General features: G+C 46.3%; 1 protein-coding gene across 5 annotated transcripts in view; it reads right to left on the minus strand.

Annotated features, from left to right (window-relative positions):
- Positions 1-7,582: 7,582 nt before the first annotated feature.
- The window catches only part of LOC113608250 (teneurin-2), a 531,856-nt gene continuing 518,052 nt past the window's right edge, over positions 7,583-21,386 (minus strand). For all 5 annotated transcript variants that reach the window (XM_027084352.1, XM_027084355.1, XM_027084357.1 and 2 more), the window contains 2 exons: positions 11,339-11,469; positions 7,583-9,704 (listed from right to left, as the gene is read on the minus strand). In XM_027084352.1, coding sequence (XP_026940153.1) covers positions 8,943-9,704; positions 11,339-11,469 — 893 coding nt within the window. In that variant the 3' untranslated portion in view covers positions 7,583-8,942. The remainder of the gene's footprint in view (positions 9,705-11,338; positions 11,470-21,386) is intronic.

The following is a 21,386-nucleotide window of genomic DNA, read 5'->3' on the forward strand; positions in this document are numbered from 1 at the left end:
TGAGGACCCAGAGTGAAGGAGCAGGGGATGTCCAGCCACCCCCTCCCCTCAGTTCTGCCCAGGGACAAGTTCTCCAGGCTGGTGTTGGGAAGAGGCTTCCTGCCTTCCTGGAGGAAGGGAAAGGCCCATGCTGGGGGGTGGGGCAGGGGAAGAACCTCGGTGGGAAGACTTGATGGGCTGGATGTCTTTTTGGCTATTAAGGTTCAATCTAGATCTTCCCAGGGCACTACTTGTGCACGTGTCTGTGTCCTTCCTTCTAAATCCCCGTCAAAGCTGAATTAACTGCTCCTCCCACTGTGTTCCCGTCATGCCTTGCACGGTTCTCTCCCCAGCACTTCCGTGTTGCATTGCTATTGTTGATTTGCTGGTTGGTATTCCCCACCAGACTGCTCCTGGATGGCCGTGTTTATTCATCCTTGTATCCCTAGCACTTGACTTAGTCAACCGAGACCTAAGATGTGTAGGCACTCTTTGTTGACAGAATGGACAGGTGCATGATTTCAGTGGATATATCAGTAGCTAACATGTTTTTGTCTAGGCAGTTATCTTTCCTGGGGGAACCACCGTTTCCCTCTCTTTATGGCCCCCAAGATCTTTTTTTTTTTTACTGAAGTGTAGTTGATTTACAATGTTGTGTTAATTTCTGCTATACAGCAAAGTTAGTTATACATATTTACATTCTTTTTCATATTCTTTTCATTATGGTTTATCACAGGATATTGAATATAGTTCCCTGTGCTATACAGTAGGACCTTGTTGTTTATCCATCCTATATATAATAGTTTGCATCTGCTAATCCCAAACTCTCAGTCTATCCCTCTCCCACCCACCTTCTCCTTGGTAACCACCAGTCTATTCTGTATGTCTGTAATTCTGTTTCTGTTTCATAGATAGGTTCATTTGTGTCATATTTTAGATTCCACATATAAGTGATATCATATGGTATTTGTCTTTCTCTTTCTGACTCACTTCACTTAGTATAATAATCTCTAGCTGCATCCATGTTGCTGAAAATGTATGGCCCCCAAGTTCTGATGGGATTTGGGCCAATTCAAGGTCTTCTGTGAGTTAGACGGAGGGTCTCTCTGCTGTTTCCATGGGTGCTGCAAGGATGTAGGTTTAGGGCTGCTAGCAGTCATCATTCCCACACGTAGAGAAAACCTATCTGGGAATAAAGCCACTTCCCAAGGGAAGAGGAGCTGGAGGTGGAGCAAAGACATCCTTTGAGCCCCTGGATCCAACCATGTCTGAAGTCAGTCATGCCTTTGGACTTCCCAGTTTTTGCTTTGTGTCCGGATTCTGTCACTTACCATCACAAGCATCCTGATTAATACAGTGATGCTGCCTGGGGGCAAAGCTAGTCTGTGTCCCTCTTCTCATCTCCTCTCCCCTCCAGTCACCTACATGATAGATGTGTCTCTGGTTGACTTAAAGCCAGTGGGGCAGGATCTTTCTGGCCAATGCCTCCTGCCTTAGAATAAAATCCACCTGTGTCGGCTGAGATAACACTAAGATAAGCGGTTGTCGAGGGAGGGGCCTGGCGTTGGAAATAACGAGGTAGGAGATGGAGAACAGGAGGGGAATTTCCAGCCACTAGGAAGGGTCTGTTGTGTTGTGTGACTTCCTCTGGTCACTTCCTCTCTCTAAGCCTCAGTTTCTCATCTGTTCCTGACTGTCTCACTGATTGGGTGTAAAATTCAAAGAAAATCAATTAATTTGGGTGAAAGGGTTTGATAACTTTCACGGCTGCTGCCGCTGGGTTTAGAGGGGGAAGGGGACAAGGGTGGAGAGCCACTGGAAAGGACAGGAGCAGTTGGGAAGGGGAAAGGATGGAGGGGAATGCTTTGTGAAAGTAGCCGCCCCTATGGAGGACTAAGGTGGGTGGGTGAGGTAAGGAGAGACGCGGTCTGTCCTGCTCAGGCCGGGGGCCCCTGGAGCCCTGGGGAGGGCTCTGCAGCTGGCCAGGTGCCAGGTGGTCACATCCTACCTCCATTACCCTCATAACTGAGGACCCAGGTGAGGGACCCCAGCAGGAGCCTCCTATTTCATTCTCTGGCAGGATGGCCACTGGGGTACAGGCATTGCTTCTTCTCCTCCTCCTGCCCCAGGGTCTGCTAGCCGAGCAAACGCCTATCGCTTTACGTAGTTTATGTGGGGGACGGATGGAGTGGGTCCTGGAGACCTTTGCTATTTGACAGGTCAAGCTCCAGGACTGGGACTGTGTGCAGCCAATCTCGGGACAGGGGCCTCACCTTCCGTCCTCACAGGCTGAGAATAATAATAGCTAGTGGTGGATTAATAGCCATCCCCGTTTGCCAGGCCCTAGACTGGGTGTTTGTTACAGCAACCCTGTGAGATGGGATCATCATATGCATTTCACAGGGGAGGAAACTGAGGCTTCAGAGGTTAGGTAAAGAACTCAGGCTTAGCTAGAAAGGGGAGCAGCTGGAATTTAAATGGTAAAAAAACTGCTGTTAGAGGAAAATAGTGGATCATTTTTGGGTTATAGTATTCGGAGTAAAAAAATAAAACTTTCAATCCCAATTTGGCACTTGGAAAGCACTGTGCATTTGTTATTTTTGTTAGTCTTTTCCAACAATCCTATAAAGCAAGTTTTTTCTCCTATTTTACACATGAGAAAAGGGGGGCTCAGGAAGGGGAAGGTTTGTATGGACATCTACCCAGGAAATACATGATGGAGCTGGGCTCAGCATCCAGTCTGGCTGTTATTCGAGTCAGGGCGAATATTCTTTGCAATCTTGCTTCCAGGAACCAATTCCAGGGACCTCTTTTCAGGGCCCAGGACTCTCCCCTGGGCCCAGGGCTCTCTTGGCGCTCTCTTACTTCTCAGGCTGTCAGAGCTGCCCAACATTTTCACTAAACCAGCCTGGGACGCCCAGGCCCGGCTCCAGAAAGATTTCATGGGAAGGGCCGCCACCTTGTGGCCAAACAGCAAGCCCACCATGAAGCAGGAGGAAGCCACGGCTTAGGAAGGAGGGGCTTGGGCAACAGGTGAAGTCAGTCTCTGGCAGGACTCCAGCGGGGGCAGACGTGCTTTTCGAGGGCTGCCCCACAGCCAGAGGGCCAGCTTGGGCGTCGGAGGGAGGGCTCAGGATGGACGGTGGGGCTTGGCTGTGAGCAAAGTGGATGAGCACTTTTCCGCCAAGTCCCGACTTGGGCCCATCAGAGGATTACTGAAGGTAAGCCTAGGTTAGACGTCTCCTTAGGCCCTCTCCAGAGGCGTTGCTCCATTTACCTGCGTCGGGGTGGGGGGTGGGGAGAGGCAATGCCGGCGTATATGGTACTTCCCCTGCTGAGACGCCCTCAGAGCTTCTGAGGCTGGACCCTCCCTCGGTGCACTACCCTGTATAGACACTGTCCCCAACTAGGAGGGAGTTACAGAACCTCGTCTTCACTCCTAAACCTAATCCCGTGCCTCCGTCCTCATCTGGGTAGTTCCATGCGGGCTATTGCGTCTCCCAGGCTCTGTTCTCTCTGCTCCTTTCCTCTCTCCACTTTGCTAATCGAAGGACTTCTTTTTTCTTTTTTTTCTTTTTGCGGTACGCGGGGCTCTCACTGCTCTGGTCTCTCCCGTCGCGGAGCACAGGCTCCGGACGCGCAGGCTCAGCGGCCATGGCTCACGGGCCCATCCACTCCAGTGGCATGTGGGATCTTCCCAGACCAGGGCACGAACCCGTGTCCCCTGCATCGGCAGGCGGACTCTCAACTACTGCGCCACCAGGGAAGCCCTGGAGCAAAGACTTAAAAATAATAAACGCTAACATTTACTGGGGAATTACCAGGTGTCGGTGAAATATGCAACCTCATTTAATCATCAAAGCAGCCCCATTCTTATCAGCCCTCATTTATGGGTGACGAAAGGGAGGCTCATAGATGCTGAGTTATGTGGCAGGGACTGCTGGGACTCCCCAACACCTAGTCCCCTCCTCTTCCTGGATTCATAGATGACATTTTCTAGTCTCTTTTGCAGTAGGTGGGTCCATGGAACTCCCCATGGAATGTGAGTGGAGGGGATGAGTATATTTCCAGGTGTGGCTCATTAAAAATAAAATAGTTACACATGTGCTCTTGCTTCTCCATCAACCAGTTGAACGCAGAGGACTTCAAAGATCCTGAGGACCTAGAAGAAGGCGGAGCCACAAGATGTGAGGAGCCTGGGGCCCCCAGCTGGAGCAGAGCCGTTGCTGTCACTGACCACGATGAACTACGGCATGAGTAAGGACTCAGCTTTTTCTGTGTTAATTTATGTTGGGCTTCTTTCTTTCTTTTTTTTTTTTTTTTGCGACACGCGGGCCTCTCACTGTTGTGGCCTCTCCCGTTGTGGAGCACAGGCTCCGGACGCGCAGGCTCAGCGGCCATGGCTTACGGGCCCAGCTGCTCCGCGGCACATGGGATCTTCCCGGACCGGGGCACTAACCCGTGTCCCCTGCATCGGCAGGCGGACTCTCAACCACTGCGCCACCAGGGAAGCCCTGTTGGGCTTATTTCTTAAAGCAGCTAGTGCTATTTACCCTAATTAATACATGTAAGCTTCCCAAGCCCTGTGTTTCGTGAGTGGTCAAGTTAGGATTTGTTCCTGTCGGGCTGTCTTCAGAGCACGTAATCTTATTCCCTGAAAGGCCTTTCCAGAATTGTCTATTATTGTGCAAATACTTCAGGAAGAGGCCAAACATTTCATCCTGGTCATTTTAGGGCTGGCCTGAGGAAAGGCAGGAGAGGATTTTTTTTTACCCAAGACCGTTTCCTTCTCCCATATTATGAGTTTGTGTGTGTGTGTGTGTGTGTGTGTTGTGAGGGGCTGCGCTGGCCTGGGTGTAACAGAACACTCATGGATAATTCAATGATGGTTGGCATAAAAGAGGAGAGTTTCACGTTCAAGGGAAACTCTGGTGACATGTGATTGCCTGTGTGCCACACGGTGTGCCCACGCCTTTGGGTCTACCTGGCAGCCGAGAGGCTGGCGGAGGCAGAAAAGCTCTGGGCTGAGCGAGCTCCCCATTGCCTTCTTTTTTTTCTCCCATTATATGGGTTGTCTTTTCACTTTCTTGCCATCCTTCGAAGCACAAGGCTTTAAATTTTTATTTATTTATTTATGGCTGCGTTGGGTCTTCATTGCTGCGTTGGGCTTTCTCTAGTCGCAGTGCGTGGGCCTCTCATCGCTGTGGCTTCTCTTGTTGCAGAGCATGGGCTCTAGGTGCGCTGGCTTCAGTACTTGTGGCTCGTGGGCTCTAGAGCGCAGGCTCAGTAGTTGTGGCACAGGGGCTTAGTTGCTCCGCGGCACGTGGGATCTTCCCGGACCAGGGCTCGAACCCGTGTCCCCTGCATTGGCAGGCGGATTCTTAACCACTGCACCACGAGGGAAGTCCCCCCCCACTCTGACTGCCTTCTTGCCTGAGATCCCCTCCCTGTCTTGGTAGCCCCCCTGGCTGCATCTATCCTGGGAGCCAACACTGTGGTTAGTCCCCGTGTGGCTCCCACCAAACCAGGATTCAAGTAGGCCTCATGACCAGCTAGAGGCTGTTCTGTGGGCGCATATCCAAGAGGTCCTGATGCCAGTTGAATTAAACAAGGCAGCTGGGCTAAAGCACACAGGAGGACCTGTGTCCTCTTTCCTGTCCTCCCGAAGGGAAACAGGGAAACAAGGGTGTTCACACGTGCTTCTGAGAAGGAAGTTCTCTGGAGTATTTTTGTTCTCCTCTTTGCTTAACTCACTCACAGCTTGCTCTGCTGACAACAGGGCCCATGGGGTCTGATAATGAGTGTAAAGCAGGCTAGCCTGGTCTCTCTCTCCCTCTCCTTCCACCTGGGGAAGCCGCCCGTGGCCGGGCTAGAGGATGGGAAGGCAGCGGCGATTCAGAGCCCTTGAAGGGCTCGGGGTGACATGCCACCCAGACTTGCTGGGGAGGCTTGGAAATCAGCCACAGCTGGGCTGGAATCATTCTACCACCTCCCAGCTCGGTGATAAGTGGCCTCAGTTTCTCCACTTGCAAAGCGAATGATACTAGGAGCTTGTCTTTGCAATCTATCCACTCAATTTACTTCTGTTTCCTCCTCGATGGCCACTAGCCTTGTCACCTCACACAGATGATCACATCAGCTCCCCTGCCTGTTCACGCTGCATCAGGAGCACTTGTTGATGAAATTAAAACAAAATCCCTCTTTCTTTTTTTTTAAAAATTAATTAATTTATTTTTTGGCTGCGTTGGGTCTTCGTTGCTGCACCCAGGCTTTCTCTCTAGTTGCGGCGAGCGGGGGCTACTCTTCGTTGCGGAGCATGGGCTCTAGCACTTGGGCTTCAGTAGTTGTGGCACGTGGGCTCGGTAGTAGTGGCTCGCGGGCTCTAGAGTGCAGGCTAAGTAGTTGTGGCGCACGGGCTTAGTTGCTCCGTGGCATGTGGGATCTTCCCGGACGAGGGATCGAACCCGTGTCCCCTGCATTGGCAGGTGGATTCTTAACCACTGCGACACCAGCGAAGCCCTCCCTCTTGTTTTTAATGAAAAAAAAAATCAGTCTTTAATCGGTGGGTCTTTTGAACCTTGCCAACCTCTTCTGTTTTCTGGCCTTACTATGTGGCCACTATAGTCCCTTTGCATATGCTGCTCCCTGGGTCAGGGATGCATTTTCTTCCTTCCATTTGGTTAATTCCTCCTTAACTTTCAAACTTCTGTGACTTCCTTTACATTCTCAGTCTAGGTCACCTCCAGTTATGTGCATCCACAGCTTTGTAAATCTCTCCTTGGCACTGAACATCCCTGTCGTTTTCACTTCTTAGGGTAACTATTTGCGTATTGTCTGTCTGCATCCCTGACTGTAAGTTTCATGAGGCGAGGACCCCTATGTATGTCTACTGACCTCTTTTATCCCCAGAACTTAGCACAAACTTGGCACATGGCAAGCTCTCAAAATAATGTTGTTGAATGAATGAAAGATGAGGATTAAATGAAAGTATTGTGTGTAGAGCACGTAGCACTGTCCTTGGCATGCGGTACACGTCAATAAATACGAGCTATTAACGATACTATTGCTCTTCTAACTGTAGGATTGGTGGGGGAAAATTCATCCAGATCATAACTGCTCTTCCTTCTTTGGCTGCCCCAAGTGTGCAAGTTTTGGGGTAAAGTGATCCAGTCTGGAAGAAAGTACACACACACACACATATGAACGCACACATAGAGCCACACAAACTACAGGCACGTCCTCTAATGTGGGGAGAGTGTTTGCCTTCAGTTTTCTGGCAGCACCTTCTGGAACTAGAACATGGCATCAGGGAGAAGCCTGACTGTCCTGGGAATGCTGGAGGGACCCATCCGGGCCTCGCCACCCACCAGCCCCAGGCCCACACTCTCCTTCCCGTCTCTGCTCCGTGAAGGGCGGGGGCTGCAGATGTAGGGAGAGGTCACTCTAGAGTTTAGAGCAGCTTGGGGAGCAGGGGGTGCCTGTAACAGCAGCTCCTCCGTAAGTTCACAATTCCGTCTCTGCCTCAGCATCTTGAGAAGCTCCCCTTTCCTCCAGAAACTTTGACCTGGCCCTCACCTCAAAGCATTTGCACAGAAGACCAGTGTCCACAGGAGTTTTAGAGACTTTATTTATGTATAAACAATTTAAACACTTTGCCATAAATTATCTTTGCTGTCCCTAGTCTTTGCTTAGCAGCAAATTAAAATTAATATAAAAACTCGATGAACAAGTCATACATGTATATTACAAAAAAGTTCCTGTACCAAAGTTCTTATTAGACATTTTTTTTGTTTTTTTTTTTAACTTTTTTTTCTTCTTTTTGTGGGTTTTTAAAATTTTTTATTTTCTCTCCTCGTGGTGACTGTCATGTGATTGTCTCAGTTTCTGGACCAAACAAACACACTAATAATTTTAAATCTCAAACAGTGATTGTGCCTTGAGGCTTAGGTATGTACAGGGTGATCTGAAGTGGTGCCCGTTAGCAAAAGAGTGTCACGATGCCCACACCTCTACTGCCACTGATACCCACGAACTACAGAATCTAAAGAGACTACACCCTGTAACTGCGTATTACTGTCCACAATGGAATCTTCAAAGACAAAAGAATATGAAATTTATCTGCAGTGATTATAGCCACCCTTGGAATTGAATTTTACACTCTGCGCTCAAATAAATTAGCTCAGGCCAGACTAGATCGGGACCTGAGAGTTAAGTGCTGAACGGTATTATTTCGCTTTGATATCCATTTCCTTTCTTTTCTTGTGTTCTTATATATTTTTTTTCTTTAAAAAGTATTTCCAGTGCTCACTCTTTCACTTTTATCCCCCCCGCCCAGTCGCTACACACAAATCACCCCCAAAGTCGTGGTTTAAATGCACCTGTATTTGTGAAAAGGAAAACGTCTGTAGTATCTGTCCAACCAGCAGTCTGAATTGTTGTCCTCAACTGGTCCTGGAATGCTGGCCCTCATGGACGGCTGTGTGTCGCTCACGTGTGAATGAGTGAGGTATTAGAAGATGAGGCCTTCTCGTCTTCACGTCTCTGTTTTGCGGTCGGTGTGTTTGTTTGTGTGTATGTGTGTGGGTTTTTTTTTTTTCTTCATGTTGTGCGTGTGTCTGTTCTTCCTTTTGGACATTTTGTGTCTCTTTCCATCTCTTTGCTGTGTAGACCCAGAACAAGTGGGTCATATTTTAGGGGAACTCGGAACATGGTTGTGTGATCGTTCATTCGTCTGTTTTGTTTTTCCTCAGGAATTTGCAGCCGGGCTTTAGTCTACTTCGGGAGGTGGGACTTCTCGCGTGGACAGTAGCATTTGAACTCAAAAAATGTGAGCTTTCTTGCCACTTGGTGTCCTAAAGCAGCCCGGCCTCAGTGCCCCTGTTAGGTCTTCATCTCCTTAGGAGAGGAGAGAACAGTGACTCCCGCTGAGCCATCCAGACGAGGAATGGCAGCACATGATTTTGTTACCTCTTTCCCATCTCATTCTGTCTTAAAAACTGGATGTTGCTGCTACTGTCTGCCAGCTCGGGGTATTGCTCGACGGGAAGCACGTAATAGCCTTCGTAACCCTGCACACGCCCCGTGCTCAGAAGCTGCTGCTTCTCGCCCTCAGTCCACAGGCGGCTGCCCTCTCGGCCGTCCCTGGCTTTCTGCTGTTCCTTGGCCCAGGCGGTGCCCAGGGCCCTCTGCCTGGCCTGGTCCAGGATGCGGGCCTTCTCTTCGTCCAGGGTGTCGGGGGTGAGGCCGTAGCGGATGCTGAGCAGCAGCGTGGAGTACTGGAACTCGATGTTGGTGAACCTTCGAGTCCTGCCGTTGACCAGCAGCGTGGGCTGCGACACGGTCACGTTCACCCCGCTCTCCAGCACCTTGCGGCCGATGGTGGTGCCCAGGGTGACCAGGTCGCCGTCGGCCGAGCCGATCTTCACAAAGTAGTGGGTGTCCTTGCCCTCGATGCTGTAGTGCATCTTGTCCAGGTAGTAGGCGTTGTTCAGCACGGACGCCACCTTGCGGCTGTCCTCGCTGGCGATGCTGGACGTGCCGGTGGTCACCCGCCCCTCTTTGATGGCGAACATGATGCCTTTGCCGATGATGGGCGTGGTGGTGGCGAACCAGTGGCCTGCTTTCTCTCGGATGCTGGCGTGAAGCTTCTTAGAGATGACCTGCCCTTCGAGGGCCATGAAGGCCTGGTTGTGCCTCTCGGTTGTCTGCTGGACACCTGTAATGAGCTGTGGGCATAAGAAAACACAGAAAGCTGAGAAGGCGGGCTGGGCCGCTGTGTGTACGGGCTGGGCAGCACAGCGACAAAGGGTCAGAAAGAGGAAGGCTGGGACTCTCCTGCAAGAATATGTCTTGCGTCTGTCATGATAGGAGCTAAGATAGTCCTACCTTTTGGAACTAGGACAGACTGGCAGGTTTCCAGTGCTCTGATGCTATGGCCTCTCCACCTTGTAACTGTGCCATTAACTAAAAAATGGAGGTACGGAGGAGTACCGCATTGCTGGTATCTGCACCCAGGCCTACCCACTTACCATGGCTCTCCATCACTGCGGAAGAGAGAGTCACTCTGCCCGCTGATGATCCGGCAGCTGCCGTACACACTTCAGACCCAGGAATATCCTGACCTGAAGGGCAGGGTGTTTGTCTGAGCAGCTGTGAACCCCGCTGCTGCGACCTACCTCTCTTTGAGGCCAGTGCCCTGGTTATTCATTAACTTCCTTGGGTTAGCACCTGGCTACTCAAAGTATGGCTAGCAGCTGAGACATCTCCAGGACTCGCCCTGTTAGAAAAGCAGGATCTCAGGCCTCCCTCCTGACCCACCGAGTGAGAAGCTGCAGCTTAACAAGACACTCTAGCTGGTGTGCGTGCATATGAATGCTTGAGAAGCACCGGAATAACAGATGCTGGCTTCGTGGGCCCAGAGGGACCGTCCCTGGGCTTTCTGAGTCATTTGCTTTGGATCCTAGCCCTGCTTCTGCAGAGGGATGAAATCCCCATTATCTCCTTGGCCTTGAGTTCTCTACTCACAAATTACAGCTCACCTCAATTGGTGGTTGGGGGACAGGCTGGGATAATGGAAGAGGCTGTGCTTGGGAGGTAACAGCACTTAGATAAATGAGCGAAATGATGGCTATTCATCCCCCGAGTGGTCCCCACGGGCAGAACTGTGAGAATGCTGTTCTCAATTACCCAGCAGCTCCTCTGGTCTCTCTCTAGTGACACAGTCTGGACGATTATTCAGAGCAGGTGAGATCTTTCAGACTTTTATTGTGCCGAGCACAGGTTCTGTAGCTGGGGGTATCTGAACACAGATATCCCCTGTCCAGGTGTGGCCGAGGTCTCAGCGGCACCCAAATTGAAACCACCGTCTCGGTCATCACCAAGAAACCCAAGCACAGATTATGTTCAGAAAACTCAATCTGTCTACATTTGGGCCATAAAACGCTGAGGTTTTATGTAAGGCATAAAAATGTTCTTTAATGGGACAGAAACTGCAAACCACCGTTTTATTACGTCCCATAAAAGCCAAAAGGGTTATGATCTTACAGGCAGCACAGATGGTAGGTTGCTGCTAGATTTCTCAATGCTGTGGTTAATCAAGGAGTGACTCAAGGGTACATACGGAACAGATAATGATACCACAATTAAGGTAATAATTGAGGTTGGGAAGAAATACGTGCTGCGCCAGACAAGTAACAGTACTGACATTCGTTGTCCTGCGAAGTCACCACGTTTCACGCCCCTTTTATACCCAGCTCCGATGTTTTCCTCCGCTACTGACATGCCCTTGGCTCCAACATGGTTCTGTTTGCCAAAGGGAACGATGATGGTCATCGGATTCTTGGCAAGGACCTCCACTTACCTGTCCGTTCTCACTTGCTTGACTCTCTGACAACTCATAGGGCGGAGGCACGAAATACATTTTGGCCCTTGGGAAGCCGGGAATTATGTTGCTAAGCTGAAATCCAAACATCACCAGCCAGCTTTTCACATCTACGGTGGAAACGAAAATAAAGATTTCTGAAATCATGATGGATGGAAAGCCAGAGAGGATCTTGGAGACAGAACAAAATAAAATGGGGGGTTGTGTATGGAGTCCAGCAGGAGAGGGAGGCAAGAGCCTGTGAAGGTCTCCTGGCCCGGACCCAGAGCTGCTTACCTGGGTTCTCGGAAGTAGATGCCCTTCCAAACTTGGTCAGTTGACCCCCACTCAGCCCTCCCCATGTGGTGATTTAGGACGGTGCTGGAGTAAGCTAGATCTACTTTCGATGCCCTTGCTGTGTGACCTTGGGCAAGTTCCTGACCCTCTCTCAGCTTCAGGTTCCTCAGATATGAATTGGGATAATAACTGTACTAATCGCATTGGGCTGTCGTGAGGATTGATGGGAAAAATCCATGTCAAGGGCTTATCATAGTGCCTGGCACGTGGGTTGCTCAATAAATATGGACTCCTTCATTTGGCAAGTATTTAAGGGAGCATCGATTACGGGCCAGTCAATGTGCTTAGAGGCTAGAGACACAACGACTGGCTACATGCAGACGTGATGATTAACACTGTGCAGGACCTCGGTGGGGGGCGGGTTGCTGCTGCACTGAGGCTGGCTCATTATAGAAAGGGGATTCCCTGAGTGTATGGAACGCAGACAGTCATCTGGCTCCTGAGACCCTTTCCTCAGGTGTCTACGCTTCAGAGAGAGGTCAAGAGAGAGCTCTGCGTGCTCAGAGGACGACTGCCCTTCCTTGCTAGGGCTCAAGACTGAGTCTGCTCCACTGTCACTCTCTCCATCTCTGTTCCTGAATTCCTTCTTAGTAATTTCATTAGACAAGCAGTCGATCCTTCCAGGAGGCTGGCCTCTTATTTTTTTGGTGATCCTCCCCCTACTAACTCTCCTCATCCTCTGGACCTTGTTATCATCAGTAATTCTGATCCCCCCATTACCTCAATTTCATGTACATCACCCTCTGATCACCACCTGGACTCTCTAGTTTACTCCTTTTTGTAACCTGACACCCATACTCCCCGAGCCTCTCCTCTCCTTAGGACCTTCAACCTACCCTAAACTTCTTTTCCCTCCCTCAGCTTCTTGGTCTCTCTTCTCTTCTCACCTAGCACACATTCCATGGGCAATCATTAGAATTATTCCCTTGTGTATTATCTCAGCTCCTTGCCCCTTCATCACACCTGCTTGGTGAAATCACAATTTTGGTTAAATCATGGAAGGCTCTGCCTATTCCATGTTTATCCCTGTGCAGCTGAACGTGGCAGCAGAAAGGAATGTAACCACACTGACGGGCGTTCCTTTAAATTCCTGTCAATGAACCCCAGTTGTGCCTTCCTGCTCCCTGGCAATCTGACTACATCCCCTTCCTCCATTTAGTCCTCCTCCCATTCTCCTGGATGATTTAACCTCTTCTCATCTCGCCTAAAACCTCCCACACCTGCTTTCCCTTCTGCGCTCTAGCAGATGACCTTAATTTCTAGTCTAAGAAAACCGATGAGGCCAGAGGGGAATGTCCCTAAACCCTCATCATATCTATCAGCCTACCAGCATCTGCACCCATATTCCCGCCTTCCTCCTGTTACTCTAGATGAGCTGTTGGAACCAACCCTCCACTTGTGCACCAGCTCACGTTCATGTTCGCCCACTCAGGGGCAGCGCTCCAGCAACTCTCTCTCTCCATCAATTTACTCCCTCTTCCAATGGATGAACCCCATCAGCGTACAAACATGCCACTAAAAATCCACCTTAAAAAAAATCCCTCTCTTGTCCATCCTTCTGCCTTTAGCCACCACCTGTGTCTCACCCCCTTTACAAGAACTTCTCAAACTCAAAATAATTTTCTAGACTCACTGACTCCCATTCATCTCCTCTGAATCAGGCTTTGCTCCCAGATACTCATTAAAACAACTCTCGTCAAGGTCACAAATGACCTCTGTGTTGCTAAGTCCAATGCTGACTGTGGTCCTCATCTTGTTTGACCTATCAGAATTTATCTGACAACTTGAACACTCCTGTGTCTCTCTTTGTCTTGGCTTTCTCGACAGCACACTCCCTTGTCCCCCTCTCACCTTTGTGGCCACCCCTTGTCCCTCATTGGTTCCTCCTCATCTCCCTACTCTGAATATCAGGATGTCCTAGACTCAGTCTGTGAACTTCTTTTGCATTCTATCTACTCTTCCAAACACGGTGATCTTATGCACCCTCAGAGCCCTCAATACCATTTACATGCAGATGCTGACTCCAAAATGTATGTCTCCATCCAGGACCTCTCCCTCAATTCCAAACTAGTGTATGTAATTACACTTCAGACTTCTACCCAAAACGGAACTCATCTTCCTCCCCCGCACCTGTTGCCGTAGTCTTTTCCATCCCAGGTTACGGCAACTCCATCCTTCCAGCTACCATCCTTGACCTCTTCCTTTTTCTCACTCTCTATGTCTAAACCCTCAGTAAGTCCTTTACTTTTTTTAAAAAATTGAGGTAAGTTTCACGTAACATAAAATTCATCATGTTAAACATTTTAAAGTACACAATGCAGTGGCTTCCAGCACATTCACAATATTGTACAACCTTCATTTCTGTTGAATTCCAGAACACGTTCATCACCCCCAAAGAAACCGCATACCTGTTAGCAGTCATTCTGCATTCTCCTTTACCCTCAGTCCCTGAAAACCAACACTGCTTTCTGTCTCATTGGAGTTGCCTATTCTGGATATTTCGAAATCATATAATACGTGGCCTTTCGTGTCTGGCTTCTTTCATTGAGTGCAATGTTTTCAAGGTTCATCCATGTTGTAGCCTGTGTCAGCACTTCCTTCCTTTTTATGGCTGGATAACATTCTGTTATTTGGATATACCCCATGTTGTTTATTCATTCATCAGTTAACGGTTATTTGAGTTGTTGACACCTTGTTTTTTTTAACTATTATGGATAATGCTATTATGAATATTCATGGACAAATTTATCTTGATTTTTCTTCATTCCCTGTCAGGATTTTATTATTGTTATTTTAGGATAGCATTTTAAAAAATGAAGTGTAGTTGATTTACAATGTTGCATTCGTTTCAGGTGTACAGCAAAGTGATTCAGTTATACACATACATACATATATATTCTTCATTTAATTTTTATTTTATGTTGGAGTATAGTTGATTTACAATGTGTTAGTTTCCAGTGTACAGCTAACTGATTCAGTTACGCATGTACATATATCCATTCTTTTTCAGATTCTTTTCCCATATAGGTTATTCCAGAATATTGAGTAGAGTTCCCGGTGCTATATAGTAGGTCCCTGTTGATTATTTTATATATAGTAGTATGTATATGTTAATCCCAAACTCCTAATTTATCCCTCCCCACCACATTTCCCCCTGGCAACCACAAGTCTGCTTTCGAAGTCTGTGGGTCTGTTTCTGTTTTGCAAATAAGTTCATTTGTATCATTTTTTTTTAGATTCCACATATAAGTGATATCGTATGATATTTGTCTTTCTCTGTCTGACTTACTTCACTTAGTATGATAATCTCTAGGTCCATCCATGTTGCTGCAAATGGCGTTACTTCATTCTTTTTAATGGCTGACTAATATTCCATTGTATATATGTACCACATCTTCTTTATCCATTCCTTTGTTGATGGGCATTTAGGTTACTTCCATGTCTTGGCTATTGTAAACAGTGCTGCAATGAACATTGGGGTGTGTGTCTCTTTTCAAATTATGGTTTTCTCTGGATATATGCCCAGAGGTGGGATTGCTGGGCATATGGTAGTTCTAGTTTTAGTTTTTTAAAGAACCTCCATACTGTTCTCCTCGTGGTCGTGCCAATTTACATTCCCACCAACAATGTAGGAGGGTTCCCTTTTTTCCACACCTTCTCCAGTGTTTATTGTTTGTAGGCTTTTCGATGATGGCCATTCTGACCTGTGTGAGGTGATTACCTCATTGTAGTTTTGATTTGCATGTCTCTAATAATTAGTGATGTTGAGCATCTTTTCATGTGCTTTTTGGCCACCTGTATGTCTTCTTTGGAGAAATGTCTATTTAGATCTTCTGCCCAGTTTTTGATTGGGTTGTTTGTTTCTTTGATATAGAGCTGCATGAGCTGTTTGTATATTTTGGAGATTAATCCCTTGTTGGTCACTACGTTTGTAAATAATTTCTTTTCATTCTGTTTATGGTTTCCTTTGCTGTGCAAAAGCTTTTTAAGTTTAATTAGGTCCCTTTTATTTTTGTTTTTATTTTCATTACTCTAGGAGGTGGATCCAAAAAGATCTTGCTGTGATTTATTTCAGAGTGTTCTGCCTATGTTTTCCTCTAAGGTTTTTATAGTATCTGGCCTTACATTTAGATCTTTGAACCATTTAAAGTTTATTTTTGTGTATGGTGTTAGAGAATGTTCTAATTTTACTCTTTTACATGTAGCTGTCCAGTTTTCCCAGCACCACTTATTGAAGAGACTGTCTTTTCTCCATTGTTTATTCTTGCCTCCTTTGTCGGAGATTGACCATTGGTGCGTGGGTTTATATTTGGGCTTTCTATCCTCTTCCATTGATTTATAGTTCTGTTTTTGTGCCAGTACCATACTGTTTTGATTACTGTAGCTTTGTAATATAGTTTGAGGTCAGGGAGTATGATTCCTCCAGCTCCGTTTTTCTTTCTCAGGACTGCTTTGGCTATTTGGGGGTCTTTTGTGTTTCCATACAAATTAAAAAATTTTTGTTCTTGTTCTCTAAAAATGCTATTGGTAATTTGATAGGAATTGCATTGAATATGTAGATTGCCTTGAGTAGTATAGTCATTTTCACAATATTCATTCTTCCAATCCAAGAACATGGTGTATCTTTCCATCTGTTTGTGTCATCTTTGATTTCTTTCATCAACATCTTATAGTTTTCAGAGTACAGGTCTTTTGCCTCTTTAGGTAGATTTATTCCTAGGTATTTTATTCCTTTTGAAGTGATGGTAAATGGGATTGTTTCCTTAATTTCTCTTTCTGATCTTTCATTGTTAATGTATAGGAATGCAACAGGTTTCTGTATGTTAATTTTGTATTCTGCAAATTTACCAAATTCATTGATGAGCTCTAGTAGTTTTCTGGTAGCATCTTTAGGATGTTTGCCATTGTGGCTGGAAAAGATGCTTGATATGATTTCAATTTTCTTAAATTTATTGAGGCTTGCTTTGTGGCCCAAGATGTGATCTATCCTGGAGAATGTTCTGTGTGTACTTGAGAAGAATGTGTATTCTGCTGCTTTCAGATGGAAGGTTCTATAAATTCAAGTCCCTCTGGTCTAATGTGTCATTTAAGGCCTGTGTTTCCTTATTGATTTTCTGTCTGGTTGATCTGTCCATTGATGGAAGTGGGGTGTTAAAGTCCCCCACTATTATTGTGTTACTGTTGATTCTCCTTTTATGGCTGTTAGTATTTGCCTTATATTTTGAGGTGCTCCTATGCTGGGTGCATATATATTTACAATTGTTATATCTTCTTCTTGGATTGATCCCTTGATCATTATGTAGTGTCCTTCTTTGTCTCTCGTAACAGTCTTTATTTTAAAGTCTATTTTGTCTGATATTGATACTCCAGCTTTCTTTTGATTTCTATTTGCATGGAATACCCTTTTCCACCTCCTCACTTTCAGTCTGTATGTGTCTCTAGATCTGAAGTGGGTCTCTTGTAGACAGCATATATCCAGGTCTTGTTTTTGTATCCACTGAGCCAGTCTGTGTCTTTCGGGTGGAGCATTTACTCCATTTACATTTAAGGTAATTTTCGATATGTATGTTTTTATTGCCGTTTTGTTAATTGTTTTGGATTTGCTTTTGTAGGGCTTTTTTCTTCCCTTCCTCTTTTGTTCTCTCTCTTGTGATTTGATAACTATCTTTAGTATTGTGTTTGGATTGCTTTGTGTGTGTGTATCTATTGTAGATTTTTGGTTTGCAGTTCCCATGAGGTTTTGATATAGAAGTCTATATGTATACAAGATTGTTTTAAGTTGCTGGTCTTCTAATTTCCAATGCATTTACAATATCCTGTATTTGTACTCTGCTCTTCTCACGACTGCTGGTTTTGATATCATATTTGTATGTGGATGATTTCCTACCTTTACTTTATGTTTGCCTTTACTGGTGAGCTTTCCCATTTGTAATTTTCTTGTTTTTAGTTGTGGCCTTCTTTTCCACCTAGAGAAGTTCCTTTAGGATTTGTTGTAAAGCTGATTTGGTGGTGCTGAATTCTTTTAGCTTTTGCTTGTCTGTAAACCTTTTACTTTATCCATTGAATCTGAGCAAGAGCCTTGCTGGGTAGAGTATTTGTGGTCGTTGGTTTTTCCCTTTCATCACTTTAAATATATCGTGCCACTCCCTTCTGGCCTGCAGAGTTTCTGCTGAAAAATCAGCTGATAGTCTTATGGGGATTCCCTTGTATGTTATTTGTTGCTTTTCCCTTGTTTTTAATATGTTTTCTTTGTCTTTCATTTTTGTCATTGATTAATATGTGTCTTGGCGTGTTCCTCCTTGGGTTTATCTTGTGTGGGACTCTGCACTTCCTGGACTTGAACGAGTGTTTCCTTTCTCATGTTAGGGGAGTTTTCGGCTATAATCTCTTCAAATATTTTCTTGGGCCCTTTCTCTCTCTCTTCTCCTTCTGGGACCTCTATAATATGAATGTTGGTGTGTTTAATGTTGTCCTAGAAGTCTCTGAGACTGTTCTCATTTCTTTTTATTCTTTTTTCTTTATTCTATTCCACGGCAATGATTTCCAGCACTCTCTTCCAGCTCACTTATTAGTTCTTCTGCCTCATTTATTCTACTTTTGATTCCTTCTAGTGTGTTTTTCATTTCAATTATTGTATTGTTCATCTCTGTTTGTTCTTTAAATCTTCTAGGTCTTTGTTAAACATTTTTTGTATTTCCTCAGTCTGTGCCTCCATTCTTTTTCCAAGATCTTGGATCATCTTTACTATCATTACTCTGAATTCTTTTTCAGGTAGATTGCCCATCTCCGCTTCATTTACTTGTTCTTCTGGGTTTTTATCTTGTTCCTTCGTCTGAAACATATTTCTCTGCTGTCTCATTTTGTCTGACTTCCTGTGTTTGTGGTCTCCTTTCTGCAGGCTGCAGGTTCGTAGTTCCTCCTTCTTCTGGTGTCTGCTCTCTGGTGGCTGAGGTTGGTCCAGAGGCTTGTGTAGGCTTCCTGGTGGGAGGGACTGATGCCTGCACACTGGTGCTTGGAGCTGGGCTTGTCCCTCTGGTGGGCAGGGCTGTGTCAAGGGGTATATTTTTAGGTGGCTGTGAGCTCAGTACAACTTTAGGCAGCCTGTCTGCTGATGGGTGGGTCTGTGTTCTCTCCCCCACCCCACCGGTTGTTTGGCCTGAGGCGTCCCAGCACTGGAGCCTGCAGGCTGTTGGGTGAGGTCAGGTCTCGGTGCCAAAATGGTGACCTTTGGGAGAGCTCACACCAATCAATATTCCCTGGGACCTCCACCACCAGTGTTCCTGCCCCCACAGTGAGCCCCAGCTAACTGCCGCCTCCCCAGGAGACCCTCCAAGACCCGCAGGTAGGTCTAGCCCAGCCTCCTGTGGAGTCACTGCTTTGTGCTGGGCCCAGTGCATGTGAAATCTCGTGTGCATCCTCCAAGAGTGGAGTCTCTGTTTCCTCCAGTCCTGTGGAGCTCCTGCACTCAAGCTCCTCTGGCCTTCCAAGTCAAATGCTCTGGGGCTCCTCCTCCTGTTGCCAGATCCTCAGGCTGGGGAGCCTGACATGGGGCTCAGAAGTCATTCCTGTGGGAGAACCTCTGCAATATAATTATTTTCCAGTTCATGGGTCGCCCACCCAGCAGGTATGGGATTTGATTATAGAGTGAAAGCACCCCTTCTCCTGTCTCATTGTGACTTCTTCTTTGTCTTTGGTAGGTAAAATACCTTTTTTGTTGATGGTTGTTCAGCAGTTGTGATTTTGGTGTTCAGTGGTTAGTTGTGATTTTGGTGTTTTCATGAGAAGAAGTGAGTGAAAGTCCTTCTACTCCGCCATCTTGTCTGGAATCAAGGGGCTCTACATATATATTCTTTTTCAAACTCTTTTCCATGATAGCTGATTACAAAATATTGAATATAGTTCCCTGTGCAATACAGCAGGTCCTTTTTGTGTATCTCTTTTATATATAGTAGTGTGTATCTGTTAATCTCAAACTCCTAATTTATCCCTCCCTCCTCCCATTCCCTTTGGTAACCATAAGTTTTTTTCTCTGCCTGTGAGTTTGTTTCTGTTTTTAAATAACTTAATTTGTACTATTTTTTAGATTCTACATGTAAGTAGTATCATATAATATTTGTCTTTCTCTGATTTTTTCACTTAGTATGATAATCTCTAGGTCCACTCATATTGGGGCAAATGGCATTATTTCATTCTTTTTTATGGCTGAGTAATATTCCATTGTATATATATGCCACATCTTTATCCATTTATCTGTTGATGGGCTTAGGTTGCTTCCATGTCTTGGCTACTGTAAATAGTGCTGCTATGAACATTGGGGTGCATGTATCTTTCTGAGTTATAGTTTCATCTTTTCTGGATATATGCCCAGGAGTGGGATTGCTGGATTATATGGTAGTTCTATTTTTAGTTTTTTTAGGAACCTCCATATTGTTCTCCATAGTGGTTACACCGGTTTTCATCCCTGCCAACAGTGTAGGATGGTTCCCTTTTTTCCACACCCTCTCCAGCATTTATTATTTGTAGACTTTCTGATGATGGTACAAACTGATGTTTGAAAACCTCTTTTCAGTTCTCTTGTGTATACACCTAGGTGTGGAATTGCTGGATCCTATGGTTAAATCCTTTACTTTCACTTTTAAAATAGACCAGAATCTGTGTCCACTTCTCACCATTTCCACCACCTCAGCCCTGGCCCATGATCTCTTGCCTTGATTTCTAACTGGCCTCCCTGTTTTCACTTCTGTGCTCCACATACATTTAGACATGGAAAAGGCCCTTACCATTCCTTTCCTTGTAACACTCCAGCGATCCCCCATTTCTCTCAATGAAAATGTGAAAGTCCTTCTAATGGTCTCTAAGGACCTTGCCCGTGATCTCTCTGACCTCGTCTTCTCCTCCTCTCTCTCTCTTGCTCACTCAGCTCCAGCCTCTGTGCCGTTTCTTGAACATGCCAGGTGCACACTCATCTCGGAGCCTTTATACAGGCAAGCCCTCTGCCTGGAGTGTGCTTCCCTGAAGGTATCTTCTGGCTGTCTCACTCTTCCCTTTTTCAAGTCTTGCTCAGACGTTGCCTCCAATAAGGCCAACTTCATGTTTAACCCCTGCCTGTTCCCACCCCCAGCAATCCCAAGTCCGCTTCCTCCACTCATCTCCCCATCCCCCAAACAGTTACCACACTTGAACATGTGTCTCATTTGGGCATTTATGACATTTATTGTTTACTATCTGTCTCCCTCACCGAGAATGTAAGCTCCATCAGGACCCGGAGTTAAAAAATCTGTTTCATTCACTGATGTCTCCCCAGGCCTAGCACAAAATAGGTGCTCAATAAGTATCCATGGAGTGGATGAACAAACGCTGACTATATGTGGCAAAAGCCACCCTGAGTAGTGTGTGTGACAGAGGAACTACCTGTACCTGCTTGAGAAGATGCTTCTGAAGGGGCTGAGGAAGGTCTACCCACCTCCTGCCCTGGGACTGCTATGAGGGGTTTAATGCTGACTTCACCACTAAACATACAGGCCTAGAAGACCCTCTAATGAGAGGGATTCTGGAATCCACAGTGTGTTTATCAGCCTCAGACACAAACAAGTTCCTTGAATGACGTGGCAAGTACACGTATTAGCGATAGCCCATTTAAGAGTCATTTAACCTCAATAATCATCGGAAAGATGCAAATAAAAGCCACAGT

The sequence above is a fragment of the Aethalodelphis obliquidens genome, unplaced genomic scaffold (genome assembly GCF_003676395.1).
Source record: "Aethalodelphis obliquidens isolate GAN/ISIS:26980383/991018 unplaced genomic scaffold, ASM367639v1 scaffold52, whole genome shotgun sequence".
Lineage (NCBI taxonomy): Eukaryota > Metazoa > Chordata > Mammalia > Artiodactyla > Delphinidae > Aethalodelphis > Aethalodelphis obliquidens.